Below are 21,061 nucleotides of genomic sequence, written 5' to 3' on the forward strand. Positions count from 1 at the left end.
TAACCCTAGACGAACACCAACAGTAGCATGATAATATCCCTAGCCAAACCCTAACACTCGCATTATAGTAACCCCAGCACAAACCTAACCCTAGCATAAATGGTAACCATAGCCCAACCCTAAATCTAGCACAATTTTATCCCTAAAAGAACCCTAACTCTAGCCCAATAGTAACCCTACCCCAACCCTAACACAATAGTAACTCTAGCCCAACTATAAACACCCACATTATAGTAACCCTAGCCATACCCTAACACTCAGATTATTCTAACACTAGCCAAACCCTTACACTCGCATTATATTAACCCTAACTCTAGCACAATAGTAAACCTATGCCAACCCTAACACTAGCATTATAGTAACCCTAGCCCAACCCGAGCAGAATACTAACCCTAGCCCAACCCTAACACTCTAGCACAATCGTAACCCTAGCCCAACCGTAACACTACCAAAATATTAACCATAGCCCAACCCTAACACTAGCATAATAGTAACCCTAACCCAACCCTAACACTAGCATAATAGTAACCCTAGCCAAACCCTAACACTCACATTATAGTAACCCTAGCCAAACCCTTACTCTAGCACAATAATAACTCTAGCCCAACCCTAACACTCACATTATAGTAACCCTTGTCCAACCCTAGGCTTAACACAATAGTAAACCAAGCCAAACCCTTACTCTAGCACAATAATAACTCTAGCCCAACCCTAACACTCACATTATAGTAACCCTTGTCCAACCCTAGGCTTAACACAATAGTAAACCAAGCCAAACCCTAACACTTGCATTATAGTAGCCCTAGCTCAATCCTAACACAAGCATAATAGTAACCCTACCCCAACCCTAACACTCGCAAAATAGTAACCCTAGGCATATCCTAACAATCGCATTATAGGACCCCTAGCCCAACGGTAACATTAGCATAATAGTAACCCTAGCCAAACCCTAACACTTGCATAACAGTAACCCTAGCCCAACCCAAGCACTGGCATAATAGTAACCCCAGCCCAAGGCTAACCCTAGCATAATAGTAACCCTAGCCAAAGCCTAACACTCACATTATTGTAAACCTAGCCCAACCCTAACACTCACATAATCGTAACCCTAGACCAACCATATCACTAGCATAATAGTAACCCTAGCCCAACCCTAACACTAGCATAATAGTAATACTTGCGCAACCCTAACCCTTAAATAATAATAACAACCCTAGCCAAACCCTAACTCTAACACTATAGTAACCTAGATCAACACTAGCATAATAACTCTAGTCAAACCCTAACCATCGCATTATAGTTACCCTTGCCAAACCCTAACACTAGCACAATAGTAACCCTAGCCCAAACCTAACACTAGCATATAGTAACCCTAGCCTAAGCCTAACACTAGCATTATAGTAACCCTAGCCCAACCCTAACACTTGCATAATTGTAACCCTTGCCCAACCATAACACTCGCATTATAGTAGCCCTAGCACAACCCTAACACTCACATTATAGTAACCCTAGCTAAACCCTAAAACTCACATTACAGTACCACTACCCAAACCCTAACTCTAGAACAATAAGACCCTTAGCCCAACCCTAACACTCACATTATAGTAGCTCTAGCCCAACCCTAACACTAGCATTTTGGTAACCCTAACACTATATTAATAGTAACCCTAGCCCACACCTAACATTCACATTATAGTAACCCTAGCCAAACCCTAACCATCACATTACAGTAACCCTAGCCAAACCTTAACCATCGCATTACAGTAAGCCTAGCCAAACCCTAACCATCACATTATAGTAATCCTAGCCAAATCCTAACTCTATACATCATACTATCAAATTGTCATAAACAAATCAAACAATCATATTAAGTCATAAACAAGTGAACCATCCCATATTAAGTCATAAACATGTAAAAACAGATCATAGCATCATATTAAGTCATAAACAAGTTAAACATCTCATATTGAGTCAATAACATGAAACACATCATAGTATCACATGAAGTCATTGTTACGGCCCAGTCTAGGTTAGGACACACAGAGTAATCAGCTCAGGATTCAACAACACAAACAAGGTGGTGTGAAAAAGGTTGTTGGTATATTGTAACAGACAATTATATACATATAACTGAACAAATTAACCAAACCAGGCATAACTTCAGGGTCGGCCAAGGCCAAAATAATAAACAAAAGAATTCTAATATTAGGTAGCTAGCTTACCTAAAAGGAAAATAAAGAAAAATACAAGGATACTTCCCTGACTACCTAAACCAAAAAAACAGAGACAAAAGGACCCTCTCCCAGGAAATGGCAGCCACACCCCTATTGCCAGTGAACCAAGTGAACATGTATACAATAGTGAAGAGAATGCACAATTACAGATACAGGGAAAACCAAACTCAAAGTCCAAAAAACCAGAACAGCCATTAAAAAATAGCATACAAGCAGCTCACTCACTCACTCACTCTCACACACACACTCACTCACTCACTCACTCTCACTCTCACTCTCTCTCTCACTCTCTCTCACTCTCACTCTCTCTCACTCTCTCTCTCTCTCTCTCACTCTCTCTCTCTCTCTCTCGCGCGCTCTCTCTCTCTCTCTCTCTCTCTCTCTCTCTCTCTCTCTCTCTCTCTCTCTCTCTCTCTCTCTCTCTCTCTCTCTCTCAACCCCAACACACATAACCACCTCCAACATCCCACCCATTCTCACGCCGTCTTCCTCTTTAAATATGGCCGCCAATCAGTGAGGTCATCCTGGGAGGCGGGAGCAAGGCAGGCTAGGGCAGACTGGAAAGTCTGGGAGGGAGTTCGGACCTGTACACAAAATATGTAACAGCACACAAAAACCTCCCATCCCGAGATAGCGGGTTGTAACATCATAAACAAGTCAAATGTCTCATGTTAAGTCATAAACAAGTCAAACATCTCATATTGAGTATGAAAATGTGAAACACATCATAGTATCATATTAAGTCATGAACATGTCAAAGAATCATTTTAAGTCATAATCAAGTGAACCATCTCATATTAAGTCATAAACATGTGAAATATGTCGTAGTATCATATTAAAGCATAAACAAATCATATTAAGTCATAAACAAGTGAACCATCTCATATTAAGTCATAAACAAGTCAAACATCTCATATTGAGTCATAAAGATGTGAAACACATCATAGTATCCTATTAAGTCATAAACAAGTCAAAGAATCATATTAAGTCATAAACAAGTGAGACATATCATATTAAGTCATAAACATGTCAACGAATCATTTAAGTCATAAACAAGTGTAAAGTATCATATTAAGTAATAAACAAGTCAAAGAATCAAATTAAGTCATAAACAAGTGAAACATATATTAAGTCATAAGCATGTGAAACATGTCATATTGAGTCATAAACATGTGAAACACATCATAGTATCATATTAAGTCATAAACAAGTCAAACATCTCATATTGAGTCATAAACATATGAAACAAAGCATAGTATCATACTAAGTTATAAACATGTCAAAGAATCATATTAAGACATATACAAGTAAGCCATCTCATATTAAGTCATAAACAAGTCAACGAATCATATTAAGTCATAAACAAGTGAAACAGATCATAGTATCATATTAAGTCATAAACAAGTCAAACATCTCATATTGAGTCATAAACATGTGAAACACATCTCATGTGTTTGTTAGTGGCTAGACCTAAGGTCAGACTCCATTAACTCTGGTCCAAGAAGAATTCTGGGCCTCCTCTGAACGGTCCTTTAATTAAAAGGAAAAGACCTGATGCATCTACTCAGACCCATTCTACAGGATTTCACATAAAGAAAAGAATGGATGCATCTACTCAGACACGCTTTACAGTTTCCCAAGGTACACAGACTCCCACTGCTACCCAACTGCATCAAAATATTCTCAGGTCTCTCAAATCCCCTGGAAGGTTAATAACAAGACAATGTTTCCCATGAAATGTTATGTGAAACCAACGATGATACAGTAATACTCTTCTGTGCATTATGTATCAATACACAAATCCTGCTACAAACTGGTGTCTGTATTTTTTCCTGACTGCTCGTATGTGTGTGCGTTCTCTTGTCAGTTTTACTGCTCATGAGGCCCCCCTGCTCTCTCTCTCCCACACATACAAACTGTACTCCTTATTCTGCTTTATATTCGACTGATTTTCCCATGTATGTTTGGGAATATTTAGATTTATTAGTCTAAATTCCTATATAATTTCCCACATAATTTCCTCATTGTGACTTCACAAAGGGGTAAATTATGAAGGAATGTAGGGTGTAATCTAGGGTTAGCAGATTTATTTATTATTTTTTTTAATGGTGGTTTATATTTATTTGACTCATCTGAGAAAACAAGAATTAATAAAAACACGTGTCCAAAGCCACATTCCTTTATTTAGATAATCCACGGTGCATCTCGCTCTCCCTCGTTTTCACGGCTCGAGTATTAGATCATCTTCGTGTCTTAAAACATACCTTTTTAACATGTATATAAACTTTGCATACATCATTTCATAGCTACTAAAATAGACGAGCTACAGGCTTCGCGTTCTCATAAAACAGCAGCCAAACAATATAGATGATGGATTAAGGTGAAAAATTTGTTGTACCATTGTAGGTAATATTTATCAAAATAAATGTTGAACAGCTTTATTTTTGTTGTTATTGCTCTGCTGTATGGTTTGGCTCAGATCTTAAATACTACAACACGTTACAGGAGGGAGGAGAATCCTCCTCACACACCAACCTCAACACAACCGCCTCGGCCTGTGGAGATCTACAAACAACTTCATCACAGAGAAACCACAGAGTCCAGCAACTGGCCTTGTTCTCTTCAGGAAGAAATCATAGCGAGTCAAATCCAAAGCTATAATAATAATAATAATAATAATAATAATAATAATAATAATAATAAAGGGAGAAATTACAAATACATGAATGTGGTATTTTTTAAAAAATCCAAAAGAAAATAATCTGAATATTCCTACAGTCAGTGGATAAAATAATGTTGGCAACACAACCGGAAAGTCGAGCCTCACAATTGGACTGCGTGTCTGAGGTCCCCGGCAGTATATTTGGTCCGTTTACAAAATGTCAATGAGGAAAACAGCAGGAGAAGAAAAAAAAACAACTAAATGGCGGTCACTATGACGATGGAGGACAAGACCACGTTCAGCCTGTGATGACGAGCTCAAAAATTAATTCTTCTTGTCCTTGTCCTTCTTGAGCGGCTGTGAGAGAGACAGCGTTTCAGCTGCCACCTTCCTCCTGTTGAAAGCGTTCATCTCCTCCTCCAAGTTCTGCCTCTTCTCCTCCACCTTCCTCTTCTCCTCCTGGTGGATGCGCTTCAGCTGCTCAAACTTGTCTTGAAGCTCTCTCTCCTTTTCCTTCAGCTCGGCTTCGGTCTCTTTCACTTTGTTCACAAACATCTGCCTCATCTCCTCTTACTTACGCTGCAGATCCCCGAGGAACTCTTTCTTCTTAGCCTCGTAGATCTCCTGTAGACTGAAAGCCTGGCTGTCAAGCCCATTTCCTCCAGTTTGCAGCGTCTGTAGAGTTCATAATGGTGAGTGTGTGTCTGCTCCTGCAGGTCCTCCATATTCACACGAATCAAAATCTCCCTCAGCTTCACAAAATCACAGTGACCCTCATTCTCCACTTGGATGATGCCCCAGGGATACTGTCTGGCTCTGACCGTCTTATTCCCGACTTTCATCTCCTCAACACTGCCCACTACAGCGAAGGGTAGATGAGCATTCATGGAGGAGTTGATTTTGGACACCGCTTCATCGTCCATGGGGAACTGGTAGATCTGGACGCTGTTGCTCACCAGCTCGCTCATGATTTTAATCTTGAATTTGTGAAGTTCGCTCTTGTAAATTGCTTTCGCAATAATGGGAATGATGTTCACCTTACTGTCCAGCTTCTTCATTGTGACTAAGTCCAGAGACTTGAGCGAGTGACCTGTGGGAGAGATGAAGTACAGGCAGATGTGGATTCTGGTATCGTGGTAGTTGAAAAGCGAGCGCTTGATTTTCAGCTCTTCCTGCAGGTAGTTTTCAAACTGTGTGTCGATGTAATCAACAATGGGCTTGTAACTCTCTTCTTTGTTGATCTGGTCTCCGAAGCCGACCGTGTCTACGATGGTGAGCTTGAGGTGGACGTTGCTCTCCTGCAGGTCGTATGTTCTCAGCCGCAGGTACACGTCGTTCTGGTAGTGACTGGATTCTTCGTTCTCGAACATGGTGTTGAAAAGCGTGTTCATCAGCGTGGACTTGCCCATACCCGTCTCCCCCACACAGAGGATGTTGAAGCAGAAACCCTGAGACACAGATTTGCTGACCAGCTGATCAGGCAGACTGTCGAAGCCGACATGTCCGCCCAGACTGAGGTTCCGCTTCTGTTCTTCGGAAAACAAAACACGTCTACATCTGTGGCAGCCATGATCAGGAATATGTAGAGAAGGTGTTATACCAGAGATGGGCGTAAGGGAAGTCTCTCTCTCTCTCTCTCTGACACTGTCACTACCCGAGCACCACCGCGCATGTGTACTGCCTCCACTAATGCCTAGGAAATGTTGCGCATCGGGTTAGCAGATTTATGAATAGGAGTGACTTTAAATGCATGAAGGACCATGCATTTTCTTATGTAACTTTTCTTACAATGGCAAGCTAGCATATTGTTAAATAAACATATCATAAATAACAGTTAACTATGTCCAGAGGTGATTGAAAAAAACCCTCTCATTCTTTGCCAATTGATGAGGGAAAAATTCTCACCTTGCCAGCTTTTGTGCTTGACACTTCACTTTCACCTGTACTCCACATAGCAACATTACTAACATACTTATGTACTAGCATTCATTAACATATAAATTCATAATCATAATATTTCAGTCCTTCTTATATAAATTTCTTCTTAATAGGGGCAATGGTGGCTCAGTGGTTAAAGGCTCTGGGTTACTGATCAGAAGGTCAGGAGTTCAAGCCCCAGCACTGCCAAGCTACCACTGTTGGGCCCTTGAGCAAGACCCTTAACCCTCAGTTGTATAAATGAGATAAATGTAAGTCGCTCTGGATAAGGGTGTCTGCCAAATGCTGTAAATGTGATGTTGCCAGCTACTCTCTGGTGAATACCTTCTTCTGCCCTTTGTGACTCTGCAGTATTACTACTGACCTCTTATTTATAGGTCAGTAGTAATATTTTATTATTAATGCAAAATTTTACTAGGAGCCAATGCACTGTGGATAAGATAGGGGGGATGTGGTCATACTTTCTGGTTCTAGTAAGGACTTCTGCAGCTGCATTCTGAACTAACCGGAGTTTGTTTATGCACCCACTGGAACAACCAGACAGTAAGGCATTACAATAATCTAGCCTAGAGGTGACGAAAGCATGGACTAATTTTTCTCCATCATGTAATGACATTATATTTCTTATTTTAGCAATATTTCTGAGATGAATGAAGGTTATCCCAGTAATATTATCTACATGAGCATCAAAATGAAAGACTGGAGTTACTATGTAATCAGAAAGCTGCACGTAGTCCACAGCATAGCTGCTGTGCTACAATCTTTCCTAATATCTTGGAGATAAAGGGGAGATTTAATATTGGTCTATAGCTGGAAAGTTGACAGGGGTCGAGGTCAGGTTTATTAATCAGTGGTTTGATAACTGTTAGTTTAAATGATTTAGGAACATAGACAGTGCTAAGGGAAGGATTTATAGATGGGGTTAGAAGGGGTTCAATTACTCCTGGAATAATCTGTTTGAAGAAATATGTAGATAAGAGATCTAGTATAAAAATTGATGATTTTGCTGAAGAGATTAATGAAGTTAGTTTGGTCTCTCTAAGGGGAGTAAAACATTCAAATCATTGATCTTATATTGCTATATTATCATATACAGTGTTAGTTATAAGACTGTCTGGTTTGAAATTAATAGTCTGAATTTCATCTAATATTTTCAACTTTACCAATGAAAAAAATTATGAAATCATAGCTGCTATATCATGATTATGTGCCTTTTTCTGTGATGGTTTTATTCATCCTTTTATTCCTAATTTTGCTACCATGTTGAATAGAAATCTAGGATTGTTTTTGTTTTCTTCTATTAAGGTGGAGAGATAGACTGATCTAGCAGCACTAAGAGATTTTATATATTTCATTGAAGGCTCTCTTTCATTGCTGTTTGAAATACTACCAATTTGGTTTGATGACATTTACGTTCTAATTGTCGAGTGGTCTGTTTTTGTCATATCACAGCAAACCAGTGACTACATTTCCCATCCTGCACTGAGGACTACAAACATGGCCGTCATGGACCGCAATTTCCAGAAGTGTCACCTTCATTCTAATCATGCACTCCTGCATCCAGTTTACACTCACAATCACACCACACATATAAGAGACTGTTCAAACACTTATTTTTTGCGAAGTATACGTTAAGTTACATGTTGTTTCTGCCATTACCAAACCTTGATACCTTGTTTGTTGATTCTGGTTTTGACTTTGTTCTTGTTTTCGACCTCATCTTTTTGCCTTACCTTATTTGGACTGTTTGCCTGATCGCCTGACCTCTGCCTGTCTTTGTTTATTGATTTCTGCCTGATCCTTTGGACTTGTACTTCTTGTATTAAACTACCTAACCTGCACTTGCTTCCGTCTCAGCCTACATTACATGACAGAATACTTCGCCGATAACATGGAAGCAGCGGGAAAGGGAAGGAGACATCATGCCAAGGTAATAAGGAACATCCTACTGAGACTCAGCTCTATCATGCTTCCTCAATTGGTTGGCATGGATCCCCCAGAGCCTTATGATGGATTTTTTGGCTATCCTAAATATTTTCTGTTTGACTGCCAATAAATTTTTTTGAGCCTGATGCACCCCAAGATTGACCAGAGGCAGTGGCTTGGGTTCATACTCTCCCGGGTTGTTGGCCAAGACCACCAGCGGACATGTCTGGCCTGTACAGAATCTTCACAATGGTCTTCACAATGTAACTCAGTTTGTGGGACTATCGATAAAGGAGTTTGGGAGTCCAGAGTACACCCCCAACCTGGATGAATTTTTGGGGAGGGCAAGTCTCATGAATGAACCTGCAAGGCCATTCACCACCTACTACAAGATGACCTCCTCCCCAGAGCTCCAGTTGGAGGTCAACATGACAACCTCCTCTCCAGAGCCCCAACTTGTGATCCATGAGGTGGTCTCACCTGCAGAGCTCCAGCCAGAGGTCAACGTGGTGACCTCATCTCCAGAGCTCCAGCCTGAGATCGACGAGGTGATCTCCCAAGCCACGTTCCCATCTGAGGTCGAAAAGGCGACCTCCCAAGCCATGTTCCTGTCCGAGGTCAGAGACAGCCTCTCAAGCCAATTTCCCGTTCGAGGTCAAAGAGATGGCCTCTCAAACCCAGTTCCTGTCCAAGGTCGAAGAGACTGCCTCCCACGCGAAGTTCCCATCCGAGGTCGAGAGACAACCTCTCAAGCCAAGATCCTGTCCAAGGTCGAAGAGGCAACCTCTCAAGCCAAGTTCCTGTCCGAGGTCGAAAAGATGACCTCTCGAACCAAGTTCCTGTCTGAGGTCAAAGAGACGGCCTCCCAAGAAACGTTCCTGTCCCAGGTCGAAGAGACAACCTCTCAAGCCAAGTTCCTGTCCGAGGTCGAAGAGACGACCTCTCAAGCCAAGTTTCTGTCCGAGGTCAAATAGGTGACCTTTCAAGCCAAGTTCCTGTCCGAGGTTGAAGAGATGACCTCTCAAGCCAAGTTCCTGTCTGAGGTCGACGAGGCGACCTCCCATGCCAAGTTCCTGTCTGAGGTCAACGAGGCGACCTCCCATGCCAAGTTCCTGTCTGAGGTTGATGAGACTACCCCCCACGCCAAGTTCCTGTGTGAGGTCAATGAGGTGACCTCCCACGCCACGTTACAGTCTGAGATTGATGATGTGACCATCCATGCCATATTCCAGTCTGAAACCGACATCACGACCAACCAAGTTCTCGTTGTGCCTGAAGTCGACTTCACACCCAACCAAATTATGCTCAAGCCAGTGTCTGTTGATACGACCAACCAAGTTCTCCTTATCTTATCTCCTTATCTATCTCCTTAACATCTGTTTCTCTTTAGACTTTACAGGAAGGTTTTTATTAATCTAAGTTTGGAAGTCACAAGTTTTGTGTCTTACCTACAAAACTTTGAGCTTGCTCAACACATGAAACATTTGTATGGTTCACATTTGTATAAAGGCCAATTGGGAAAAGAGTGGTTTAAAAAAAGGGGCATTTTGCTCATTGAGAACCACAAGATTCTACTGTATACTGACTAAAACGAAACAAATAACATTGTAGACACATAACATTAAACCATGACATTAATCATTAGAAAAATTGTGGTTATTTCTGACATGAGAATACAAATATACAGAACCTGTTAAATGAATGAAACAGGTTCTGTTCTGTACTGTTTAGTTCATCATTGAAATAAAATTCAGACTTTAATTTGAAAAGTTTATTCTGCCTGACCCATACTAATTCTAATGATCAGATGTGTGGTGGAAGAGACCATAATGTAATACTTTTAATTAGAAACTTGATTATACAATCTCCTTAACAAAAAATCACAGACCAAACTCACCTTTCAGGTTTGAGGTGTATGGCAACATACTATTTTGAATCTTTCTCCCTCCCTTTGGCTTAAGGTGCATGGTAGTGAACAGAAGAAGGCACATCATAGATAGTCACCAATCTATCACTTTGGATCGTAAGAAGCAGGTGAGTGTGATTAATAGATAGAATAGATATTGATTTAAAATGGTCTGTGTACACGTTATACTATACCATGTACAGTTTGATCTAAATCACCACTACCCCTTATTTGCCTGTGGTTAATAGTGTAAATAATATTAGGTTCAAATGTTATTGCCAGATGAGTACTTGGAGATCGATGTCTTAGGACAAACTTGAGCAGACACATTGAAAATTGTAGTAAGAGAGTATAATTGAGAAAGCATTAAAACTGGCAACCCATATTTACCAGTAAAATTTTGTGGCAATGCTATGTCTATGAATGTCTATGAATGAAAAAACAGAAGAAAAAAAAAAACAGAAAACTTTTTTCTGAAAGGTCTTTTAATTTAAACATGCATGTGATTATATAATGGCAATACAAGGTATAGTGAAACATAATTTGAGGATAGGAATTATAGTCTGTTGTTATTATATTAGAATTATAGTCTGTATAGAAGTTTATTAGACTGAACACCTTGAAGTTTTCAACTAAAAATAAGTGAAGGCACAAATCATATGTAAAAACACTAAGAAAGGGAAAAAAACAGGCATATACTATATGGAGGAAATAGCAAGAATTAGAATGGGTGTGAATCATAAAAGACAGGTTATTTCAGTTCACACCCATACAGCAAAGTTAAGAGAACAATGGTTATAGCAAGAAAAAACATTTGCTACTTGCCACAAAATATGAATTATGTCATGCTCATAATTAAGTTCAGGAACTCCCTAAATCACAAAATGTTGCATGAAATGGTTTGTAAAACAATATATTTGCACAAATGCCAGTAATGTGCTATTGCTATGCACTGACTTAAATTTTCAGTTTATTAACTAGTTACTCCTCTTAAAAACATTCTTCAGTAACTACTATGAATAATGCATTAATGCCACTAAAACTGGATATGTAATTATAAGAGTAAGAAATGTAATGTCTATACATTTTGTACTCCTTTGTCATATTTAAAGGGCTGATCATTCGTTTAAAAGATCCAACTTAGAAATTGCCAAACCGACTCCTGCTGTCAATTATGTTGTAGATAAAACAGACAGTTACAACTCAAATTTATTGACACAATATCTCATTTTCTTTATGTGCCATCATATTGTTTCTTGAGAAGTAAATAAAGTCATACAGAAAGCTTTGAAGAAAAAGGCCAATTCTAAAGAAATGTAATAATAACAAAGTTTTTTTTTTCACATTGTTTGCGTTTGTGAAAAAGGAGTCACAGTGAAAATGGTTTGTTGAAAATTGTACACTAAAATTACATCTGGCCTGGAATCCCTCTAATGTTGGTTTCCTGTATAGTATAACTGTGAATTTGCCAATTATAGCAACATGGACACGGTAGGCACAAGAGGACACTTCTGCATTGATTAATTTCCACCCATTCTAGGCTGTTTTTCTGCACTGGCTGGATCTGTTTCTCTTTCCTGGTACTGCCTTGGCTTATATAATAAATCATAGTTTAAACAGTGACTCATCATCACCTCTATCTAAATGTTTCTTCAGTCAACAATCAGTGACGTGCCATTTGCTAATGTGTCAACTCTTTGAGCCGACTCCTTTAAGTGAACATTGGGAGCCAACTCGCATCTGAATAGATTGTGTGACAATTTTGCTGTTTTGCTTTAAATAGATTTTATAACACAACATAACTGTATAATGAATAACAAGACACAACAAGAAAGTAAACATTTATTGAACAATTTAAGTGATAGTTATACCAAGACCAACAACTGGTTTTGAAAAACAAAGAAATTAAAAAACAGGAGCTCTTTGGAAGTCAAAGAGCTCTTATTCATGAGCTCTGACTCACTGAAAATAGCTAAAATAGCCAATAGCACACTAGAACATGCTAGAACTTGTGGAGTCCATCGTGTAAAACCTGTTTTGACAAAACTAATCTTCTGTACCTTTTGATTCTTTGTTTTCACAGGGATAAACCGGTTTCAAAATGTACTCCAGCAACACTCAGCAATCACTGAAATCGGGTTAGATTTTCTTATTGTGTGTGCGTGTGTGTGTGTGTTGGGGGGGGGGTTGGGGGGGGGGGGGTGGGTGGAGTGTTTGCATGTATGTGTAATTGCCGAACCTCAGCATCCAATTTACAGTAAAAAATAAAATAAAATAAAATAAAATAAAAAAAAAATAAGTAAAATGGCTTTCTAAATGTAAAAGGTCATGTTTATACATTGCACGTAACATACATTTATACTTTAACTTCACAGTTTTGTGTACATGCCATGCATTTGGGGATTGTGGGTGTCACTGTGCATCTGTGTATGTTTAATTCAAAAGTGTGAAAATACTATTGTAGTTCTGAGTTCTAGTTCTAACTTACTATTGTAAGTTATAAGTGGAGCAAAATTTGTTGAAGGGTTATCACCTTTTCCAGAATTGCAATTTTAAGATATATTTGGGTGTTTATTTATTTATTTATTTATTTTTTATTCAAATGGACTTTTAGAATCAGAAATGAGAATGTGGCTTTGGGGGGATGGATTATGTTAGTTCAAATGATAATTTCATAAACAGTTACCTTCATCTAATTTCCACTAAAGGCACTGAATAAATAGGGCATGGGATTTCAGCTCAGATCCTTCTAACCAAGTGTATTCAGACCCTGTACTATTCTTCAGGTGTGAGTCCCAATTTGGCAATTAAAAGCACTCACATAAGGAAAAAAGCTCCTCTGCAAGACAACAGCTGGATTAAGAAAGATAGAGAAGAAGATGAACCAGGAGAGTAAGATACAACTCAGACACAGACACACACCAAAATATACCATATAACATGAATGAATGAATAATAATTAATAATAATTATTCAACTATCACTGATGCACACATTTTACTGGATTTGTAGTGAAAATCCTAACTATAGCAGAGATGTCTTGAGTAGCCTTGAAACATGGAACAGCACTGAAAGGTAAGCAATAAAAAAGATGTGGTAATCAAAATTCACGATCATTTTTGTTTCTAATTTCTCCTCTCTTTCTTGGCGTATTTCCACAACAGCAAGCCTGCGGATGCTAAACAGAGCAACAAATCAAACTTAAACACCTCGGTTAGCTCATTCACTAAGAGGTAATCTACATTGCCTGATCATGGCAGAATGATACATTGATGTTTTCTTATCTCTATTACGTAATTAACTTATATTGTGGGTTCAGTGAACGTCAGGATTTTCCAAATAAAAACACCACTCCTACTGCCACCAAACCACCAGTCCCTGACAAGTAAGACCGCACAGCACAGCACAGCTTCAAAATACTCCTTGGCATATGGACAATCAATTTTGTTTTCTTTATTTTTTGTAGGAAAACTGCTTTTACAACACAATCAAACAATTTTACATCTCGGGTGTTCTCAGGTGCAAACTCAAGTGAAAAAATGTAAGTGAAATAAAAAAAAGTCCCGCTATGTTTTCATTATAGTGTATACAGGGCATACAGTATACATATACATATTCTGCATTTCTACATATAATTTAACTAGCAGCTGTCTCTGGCTGAGTGCAATTGTCTTTATTTCAATAGCTCACTCTTTATGAATGCATTGGGTCAAAGTGTTTAAGTATTGCTGTGTGTGTGTGTGTGTGTGTGTGTGTGTGTGTGTGTGACATCAAGGCTCAGCCCTGTTAAAAAATTTATGAATGAGAAGTCAGATCCAATGTCAGATCCACGTAAAGAAGTCCCTGACAGGTCAGTAAACATGGGTATAAGGCCTAATTATTTTAAATGCCATGTTTAAATTTTTTGTACAAGAGGAGATTATTAAAAAATGGCTTTAGTTGCTATGTTTGTAAACTGTCTCTCAGAAATTTTTCTAGTTTAATCTGTAAATGATTCTTTTTATGACAGCACTGAGAGTAAAATTAAAATCCCTATTCCTCCAACAACTACAATTACATCAGTCAGGTAAGTGGAGCCTTGCCTCATAGTATTCACATCTGAGTTAAGTATTACTTAAATTATTCTTATTATCATTAATAACAAAGGAAAGATTATAACAAAATTACCCTTACAGGAAGACAGCTGAGACCTTCACAACCCCAGAAAAAACCTATCCTTCCTTTGCAAGCAAAAAAGAAACTGACTCAAAGAGCCTCGAGCAGAGGTACTAAAATTTACATTTTTAAAATATTGCAATATTAAGACCTGCAAATGTATTAACTGAAAATAACTATTAATAAGATCATGAGTATTTTAAGCAATTTCAACTGCTATTGCAACTACTAGAATAACTGCAAGCAAAGTTAAAGCTCCCATGTAAAAAGAATCTGAAGCTTTTATAATAATCACTTTCTCAAAGTCAACACATTCAGTGAAAACTACTCAATAAAGATAGTTAAGAACCATGTGTTTCTTCAGTGATGCACTGAATGGTCTTGCTGATGTTTTGATTCCCACTGTGTCCCACCCCTGCCAGGTGAGATTTATAAGGAAATATACACTCACTGTCCACCTTATTAATGTTCATGCATAATCAGCCAATTATGGGGCAGCAGCACAATGCAAAAAATCATGCAGATACAGGTCAAAAGCTTCAATTGATGTTCACATCAAACATCGGTATTGGTAAAAAAAAAAAATGTAATCTCTGACTTTAACCATGGCATGGATGTTGGTACCAGATGGACTGGTTTCAAAAACTGCTAATCTCCTGGGATTTTCACACATCAGTCTCTAGTGTTTACACAGAATAGTGCGAGAAAAAAAAAAAACTGTGAGTGGATGCAGGCTGAAACACCCTGTTGATGAGAGAGATCAGTGGAGAAAGACCAGACTAGGTTGAGCTGACAGGAAGTCTGTAGTAACTCAAATATCACTCTTTATAACCGTGGTAAGCAGAAAAGCATTTCAGAATGCATATCAAACCTTATAGTGGATGGACTACAACAGCAGAAGATCACATCAGGTTCTACTCCTGCCGGCCAAGAACAAAAATCCAAGGCTATCATTGGCACAGACTCACTGAAACCAGACAGTTGAAGGCCAGGTGATTATGTCCTCCCTAATTTTTAACTGTCCTGTTTCGATGAGCCTATGCCCATGATAGTCTCAGATTCCTGTTCTTGGCTGACAGGAGTGGAACCTGATGTGGTCATCTACTCTTGTAGCCCATCCACCTCAATGTTTTGATGTTTTGTCCAATGCCAGAATCAAAATCACAGAAAACATTCTGAGTCATCATTCTTGTGTATGATGTGGACATTATCTGAAGCTTTTGACCTGTACCTGCATGATTTATTTATTTATTTATTGCATTGTGTTGCTGCCACATGATTGATTCGATATGCATGAACGTGCTGGTGTACAGGTGTTCTGAAATTAAGTGGATGGTGAGAGTATAAAAATATCTTTCCATCAAACATTCTATATGCAACTACAGTCACAAGTAAAGCCAGACATGTGTCTTAATCAACCATCTGAATTAAATCAGAACTCTTTTTTCTTTCTCTTTCAGCTTCCCAAAGAGTCCTTTGGATACATATACTTCTCAGCAAGTAAACACTACTGAGTAAGTTTGTTAAACAGGAAATATATATATTTTTAATTGACAATCCTGACCTATAGCAGTAACATTCTCACCAATAAAAGAAATTGGAAAGCCTGTTAATTTACAAAATTATCTCTCTCTCTCTCTCTCTCTCTCTCTCTCTCTCTCTCTCTCTCTGCACAGAATGACAGTTGGCTCAACTGTAAAATTGATTTCACATGCATCCCAATCTCTGCACTCACCCATGAATCCAACACCTGTACCTTCAACAGCATCCAGGTCAGAGCATGTAGTCTCAGTCCCAGAGGAAGTACTCAATATAAAATGAAAAATTTTCAGCAGCCGTCTGTTGCTCTATCTGATCTGAGTGTGTTGTCTGTACAACAGGATTGTCGGTAAAAGGGATCTCTGCTCATTTTGTGCTAAAAGCATTATTGAGGGAGAAAGGATTATTTTGGATGACCTTCAAATCTTTAGTCACACATTCTGCTTCAAGGTAATGTGGCTTGTACAGTATGCCATATTTCTAGGCTGACCCTTTATTCAAATCTCATACTTAGGCTGATTTTCTTACATACTCTTTTTTTTTAATAGTATGTTTTGAAACAGATCCCAGAAATCTAAAATATTAATTCTAGATTTTAGGACTGCCCTCACTGTGTTTCAACATAAAAGTGCAAAATACAAAGGGGTATTAAATGCAAATAGATACATATTGTGCCAGTGTGATTAACTATGCCTGAAAGTTATTTCAGGTATGAGAGTTGCATGCACAAATTAATATGACCTAAGCACAAGCATGAGACCCATACCATATGAGTTCCTGTCCTGTCTCCCATCCGTCAGGAGAGTGATCAAAGGCATGCCAGAAACGTGCAATGAACTCCTCTAGCAAGGCGATAGTGCTGCTCTCCTGCTCCCACACTGCGGTAGCCCACAACAATGCATGTCCAGTTAAGAGCCCCAGGAAGTGTGCGATCTTATGAGCCTCCGGCATGTCTGTGCGGCTGGAGAAGTACAGAGAGCATTGCAGTAAGAACCCTCTACATCGCACTGGCTCTCCAGCATACCTCACCAGCATCGGCTTAAACTGTGCGGGGGGCGATGTGGCGCATAGCACGGCTTGAGACAGCTGAGCTATTTGCTCTGTTAAGTGAGATATCTGATCTAGGTGCACGTTTATCGCTTTACCCAGGTTGTCGATAGACTGACACCATTCCGGTTCACCCGCTGCTTCCATAGTTTCGGAGTTCTGGAATGTGCCGGGACATGGGTCAAAGTATTCCGCAAACAGGGGTGACCGAGCGATGTCCATGTTTATCTGCTGCTTCCGAGTTTTGGTGCAGTATTCTGTCACGTTACGAGACTGGAGTGGAAGCAAGTGCAGATTAAAGTCTTTACTCAAAAACACAAAGTCAATAAACATGAAACACGGTTTAAACTTGAGGATAGCATTGAGGTCTAAACATGAAACGGGAATCGAGGCATGAAACAAAAACAGGTTCCTGGTTTTGTTTCATGCCTCAAAACCCGTTTCATGTTTAGACCGCTTAGCATCAAGGTAGCTAACACATACATAACATACGTAAATGTATTCATCCTTAGTTACATATAATACTGAGCGAAGTGCACAGCAACACGAGGGGTTTAAATCACAAACATAATCACGCTTGAAACCAGACAGCTGGAACCAATAATTACACACCCTCGAACACCAACCAATAACTGAACAATGAGGAGACAGAAAAAAAACAAAATTAAGGTACGTGTCCATAGGAAACAGTCCTCATTACGTAATCGAAGCGCATGCACTCACTGAGCAATCGTGCACTCTGGCTTGTGCACGTGCACGCCCTCCAGCATTCCGTGCACGTCGCGCGCCGCAGCGCCTTCTGTAGTGGAGATCGTGACACACTGGAAATATATTTAGTGAAAAAAATGTTGACACACCCAATACTTATTCCCCCACTGTGTATACATACATATATATATATATATATATATATATATATATATATATATATATATATACGCATACATATATACATATATATATATATATATATATATATATATATATATATAAAATGTGTGTGTGTGTGTGTGTGTATATATATATATATATATATATATATATATATATATATATATATATAATCATTTTTCACTTCTCTTGTCATACATTTGAGTCATATTTTTCTGTTTCACCCCTTTCTGTGGTTGCTACTGTTGAATCATGCATGTCTAAAGACTGGATGGTATTTTGGGGGAATGACAAAGAACAAAGATACTTCAAATATGTAGTAATCTATTACTTCATGTGGTTCCATTCCTCAGTGTGACATATGTTATCATGCTCTTGGAAATCTGGAGGCAGGTGACAGTCTGTGGGTGCACAGGGGAAGGGTGACATGTGCAAACTGTTACATAAAGACAAAAGGTAACATCTGAGCAAATCTTTAGCATGTGTGTGTCATGATGAAAATAATTAGAGTATATTGTTATGATGTGAGACAGAGTGTATGCAGTTTTTCTTTACAATAATTGAAAGGACATCATTTTCTCATTTTCTAGATCAGTGGTATCGCTGAAGACATGAAGTCTATTTTGGACCCTTGAAAAAGAAACATACACCTTCTGTGTTTAAATCAAGCATAATTCTTTTTGTAACATCTAAATGGCATCTTTAACTAATTTCTTTAATATATTTACATGGGGAAAAAAGAAAGATGTATTTGCTCCTTTTGTTTTCTACATGTTTCTGGAAATATAATCTGCAAAAAAGACATAAAAAATACATGACAAATGCTTTAATAACGTCTACTTTTGGTTGTTTTTCTTATTTTTGTAAATAATCAATGTAATATTATATATGTATATACAATGCATATAAAAAGCCTACACAAACCCTGTTAAAATGGCAGGGTTTTTTGATTAAACCAAGCTACAGTAAATAATGTCAGAAATTTTTCCACTGTCAGTGTGAAATTACAATATATAAAAATTAAGTGAAAAACAATAGGAATTTTTTTTTTACAGAAAATTGGAAAAATAAAAAAACTTACAATAACCGAGTTACATAACTGTGCACACCACTATACTAATACTTTGCTGAAGCACCTTTTGATTATATTACACCACTCAGTCTATCAGCATGGCACATTTTGACCCGACATTATTTTCCCACTCTTTCTTGCAAAAACATTCTAGATCCATCGAATCGTAAGGGCCTTTACATCTTTATCTAATTAGCAGGCACTTGAAGAATTTGCACTAAAATCAACTTGTATTTGTAGTTGTCACGTATCGTGACATAACGGAGATATGACGGATGCAAGTGCAGTATGAACAGTTTTATTTAAGAGAGACACAGGCAGGTAAATCCAAAACATAATCCAATAATGTAATCGAGAAACATGTAAAAGGTCAGACGATCGGCAAACAGGCATACACGGGACAAAGCAGGAATCAAGGTCGCAGTCACAGGATACAGGGTCGATATACCAAAAATGAAACATAAACAATCGCGAGAGACTGGGAGCGGAGAAACCAGCGTGCACTATGACTATGACTATGGTAAGGAATCTAAACGAAGTATCTAATCTATCCAATATTCCGCACTGTGTGCTGGGAAAACATACCAAATGCACGTGTCCAAATGTCACGATTGTCAACAACGAAAAAGCAGGTGCTCGCGCACCATGCTCGGCAGCGTGCATTCACATGCTCTGCAGCACGCTGCATAAAGGGGAAGTCGTGACAGAACCCCCCCAGGGCACTCCTCCCGGAGTGCCATGAAACATCCATCTCCATTGGCGGCCCCGGCCCGCTGGGCAAAATGTCCCAAGCAGAACCAGGAGACCGCACGGTGTTCGTAACGCAACAAAAAGGCAGAGCGACGTTCACGGCAGAACAGGAAAGCAGAGTGACGTTCTCAGAATAGCAGGAAAGCAGAGTGATGTCCACAGCAGAGCAGGAAAGCATAATGACGTCCTCGGCTGAACAGGAAAGCGGAGTGACGTCCTCGGCTGAACAGGAAAGCGGAGCGACGTCCTCAACGGAGCAAGGAAACAGAGCGACGTACTCAGCAGTGCAGAAAAGCAGAGCTATGTCCTCGGCGGAACAGGAAAGCGGAGCGACATTCACAGCAGAGCAGGAAAGCAGAGCGACGTCCTCGGCGGTGCATGAAGGCATAGTGACGTCCTTGGCGGAACATGAAAGCAGAGCGACGTCCTCGGCTGAACAGGAAAGCAGAGGGACATCCTCAGCGGTGCAGGAAAGCAGAGTGACATCCTCAGTGGAACAGGAAAGCAGAGCGACGTCCTCGGCTGAATGGGAAAGCAGAGCGAGGTCCTTGGAGGTGCAGGAAAGCATAGTGACGTCCTCAGCAGAACAGGAAAGCAGAGCGACGTCCTCGGCGGAGCAGGAAGGCAGAGCAACGTCCTCGGCGGAGCAGGGAAACAGAGCAACATATTCAGCAGTGCAGGAAAGCGGAGAGACGTCCTCGGCTGAACAGGAAAGCAGAGCGACGTACTCTGCAGAGCCTGCAGGCTGAACTTGGTTGTCCGTTTCAGCAAACTCGGGTGTGAGCAGAACTTGGTCGAACGTATTTTCTGACTCTGGCGTGAGCATAACATGGTTGGTCAGATCAGCAGACATGGACATGAGCAGAGCTTGGTTGTCCGTGTCAACAGACACTTGGTTGGTCAGGTCAGCAGACTTGGACGTGAGCAGAACTTGGTCGGCC

General features: G+C 39.5%; 1 protein-coding gene and 1 pseudogene across 1 annotated transcript; one reads left to right on the top strand and one right to left on the bottom strand.

Moving 5' to 3' along the window:
- Positions 1-4,676: 4,676 nt before the first annotated feature.
- On the bottom strand, positions 4,677-6,569 carry LOC128615483 (septin-8-A-like; annotated as a pseudogene).
- Positions 6,570-10,573: 4,004 nt separating this feature from the next.
- Positions 10,574-19,135, top strand: LOC128615486 (zinc finger protein 185). The gene is made up of 15 exons (XM_053637630.1): positions 10,574-10,794; positions 12,750-12,804; positions 13,453-13,558; positions 13,679-13,741; positions 13,831-13,899; positions 13,986-14,051; positions 14,133-14,207; positions 14,442-14,516; positions 14,676-14,732; positions 14,842-14,931; positions 16,282-16,335; positions 16,498-16,593; positions 16,702-16,810; positions 18,652-18,754; positions 18,889-19,135. The coding sequence occupies exons 2-15, from the start codon at positions 12,768-12,770 to the stop codon at positions 18,903-18,905; spliced, it is 1,017 nt and encodes a 338-aa protein (XP_053493605.1). The 5' UTR covers positions 10,574-10,794; positions 12,750-12,767; the 3' UTR covers positions 18,906-19,135.
- Positions 19,136-21,061: the final 1,926 nt, after the last annotated feature.

The sequence above is a fragment of the Ictalurus furcatus genome, chromosome 12 (genome assembly GCF_023375685.1).
Source record: "Ictalurus furcatus strain D&B chromosome 12, Billie_1.0, whole genome shotgun sequence".
Lineage (NCBI taxonomy): Eukaryota > Metazoa > Chordata > Actinopteri > Siluriformes > Ictaluridae > Ictalurus > Ictalurus furcatus.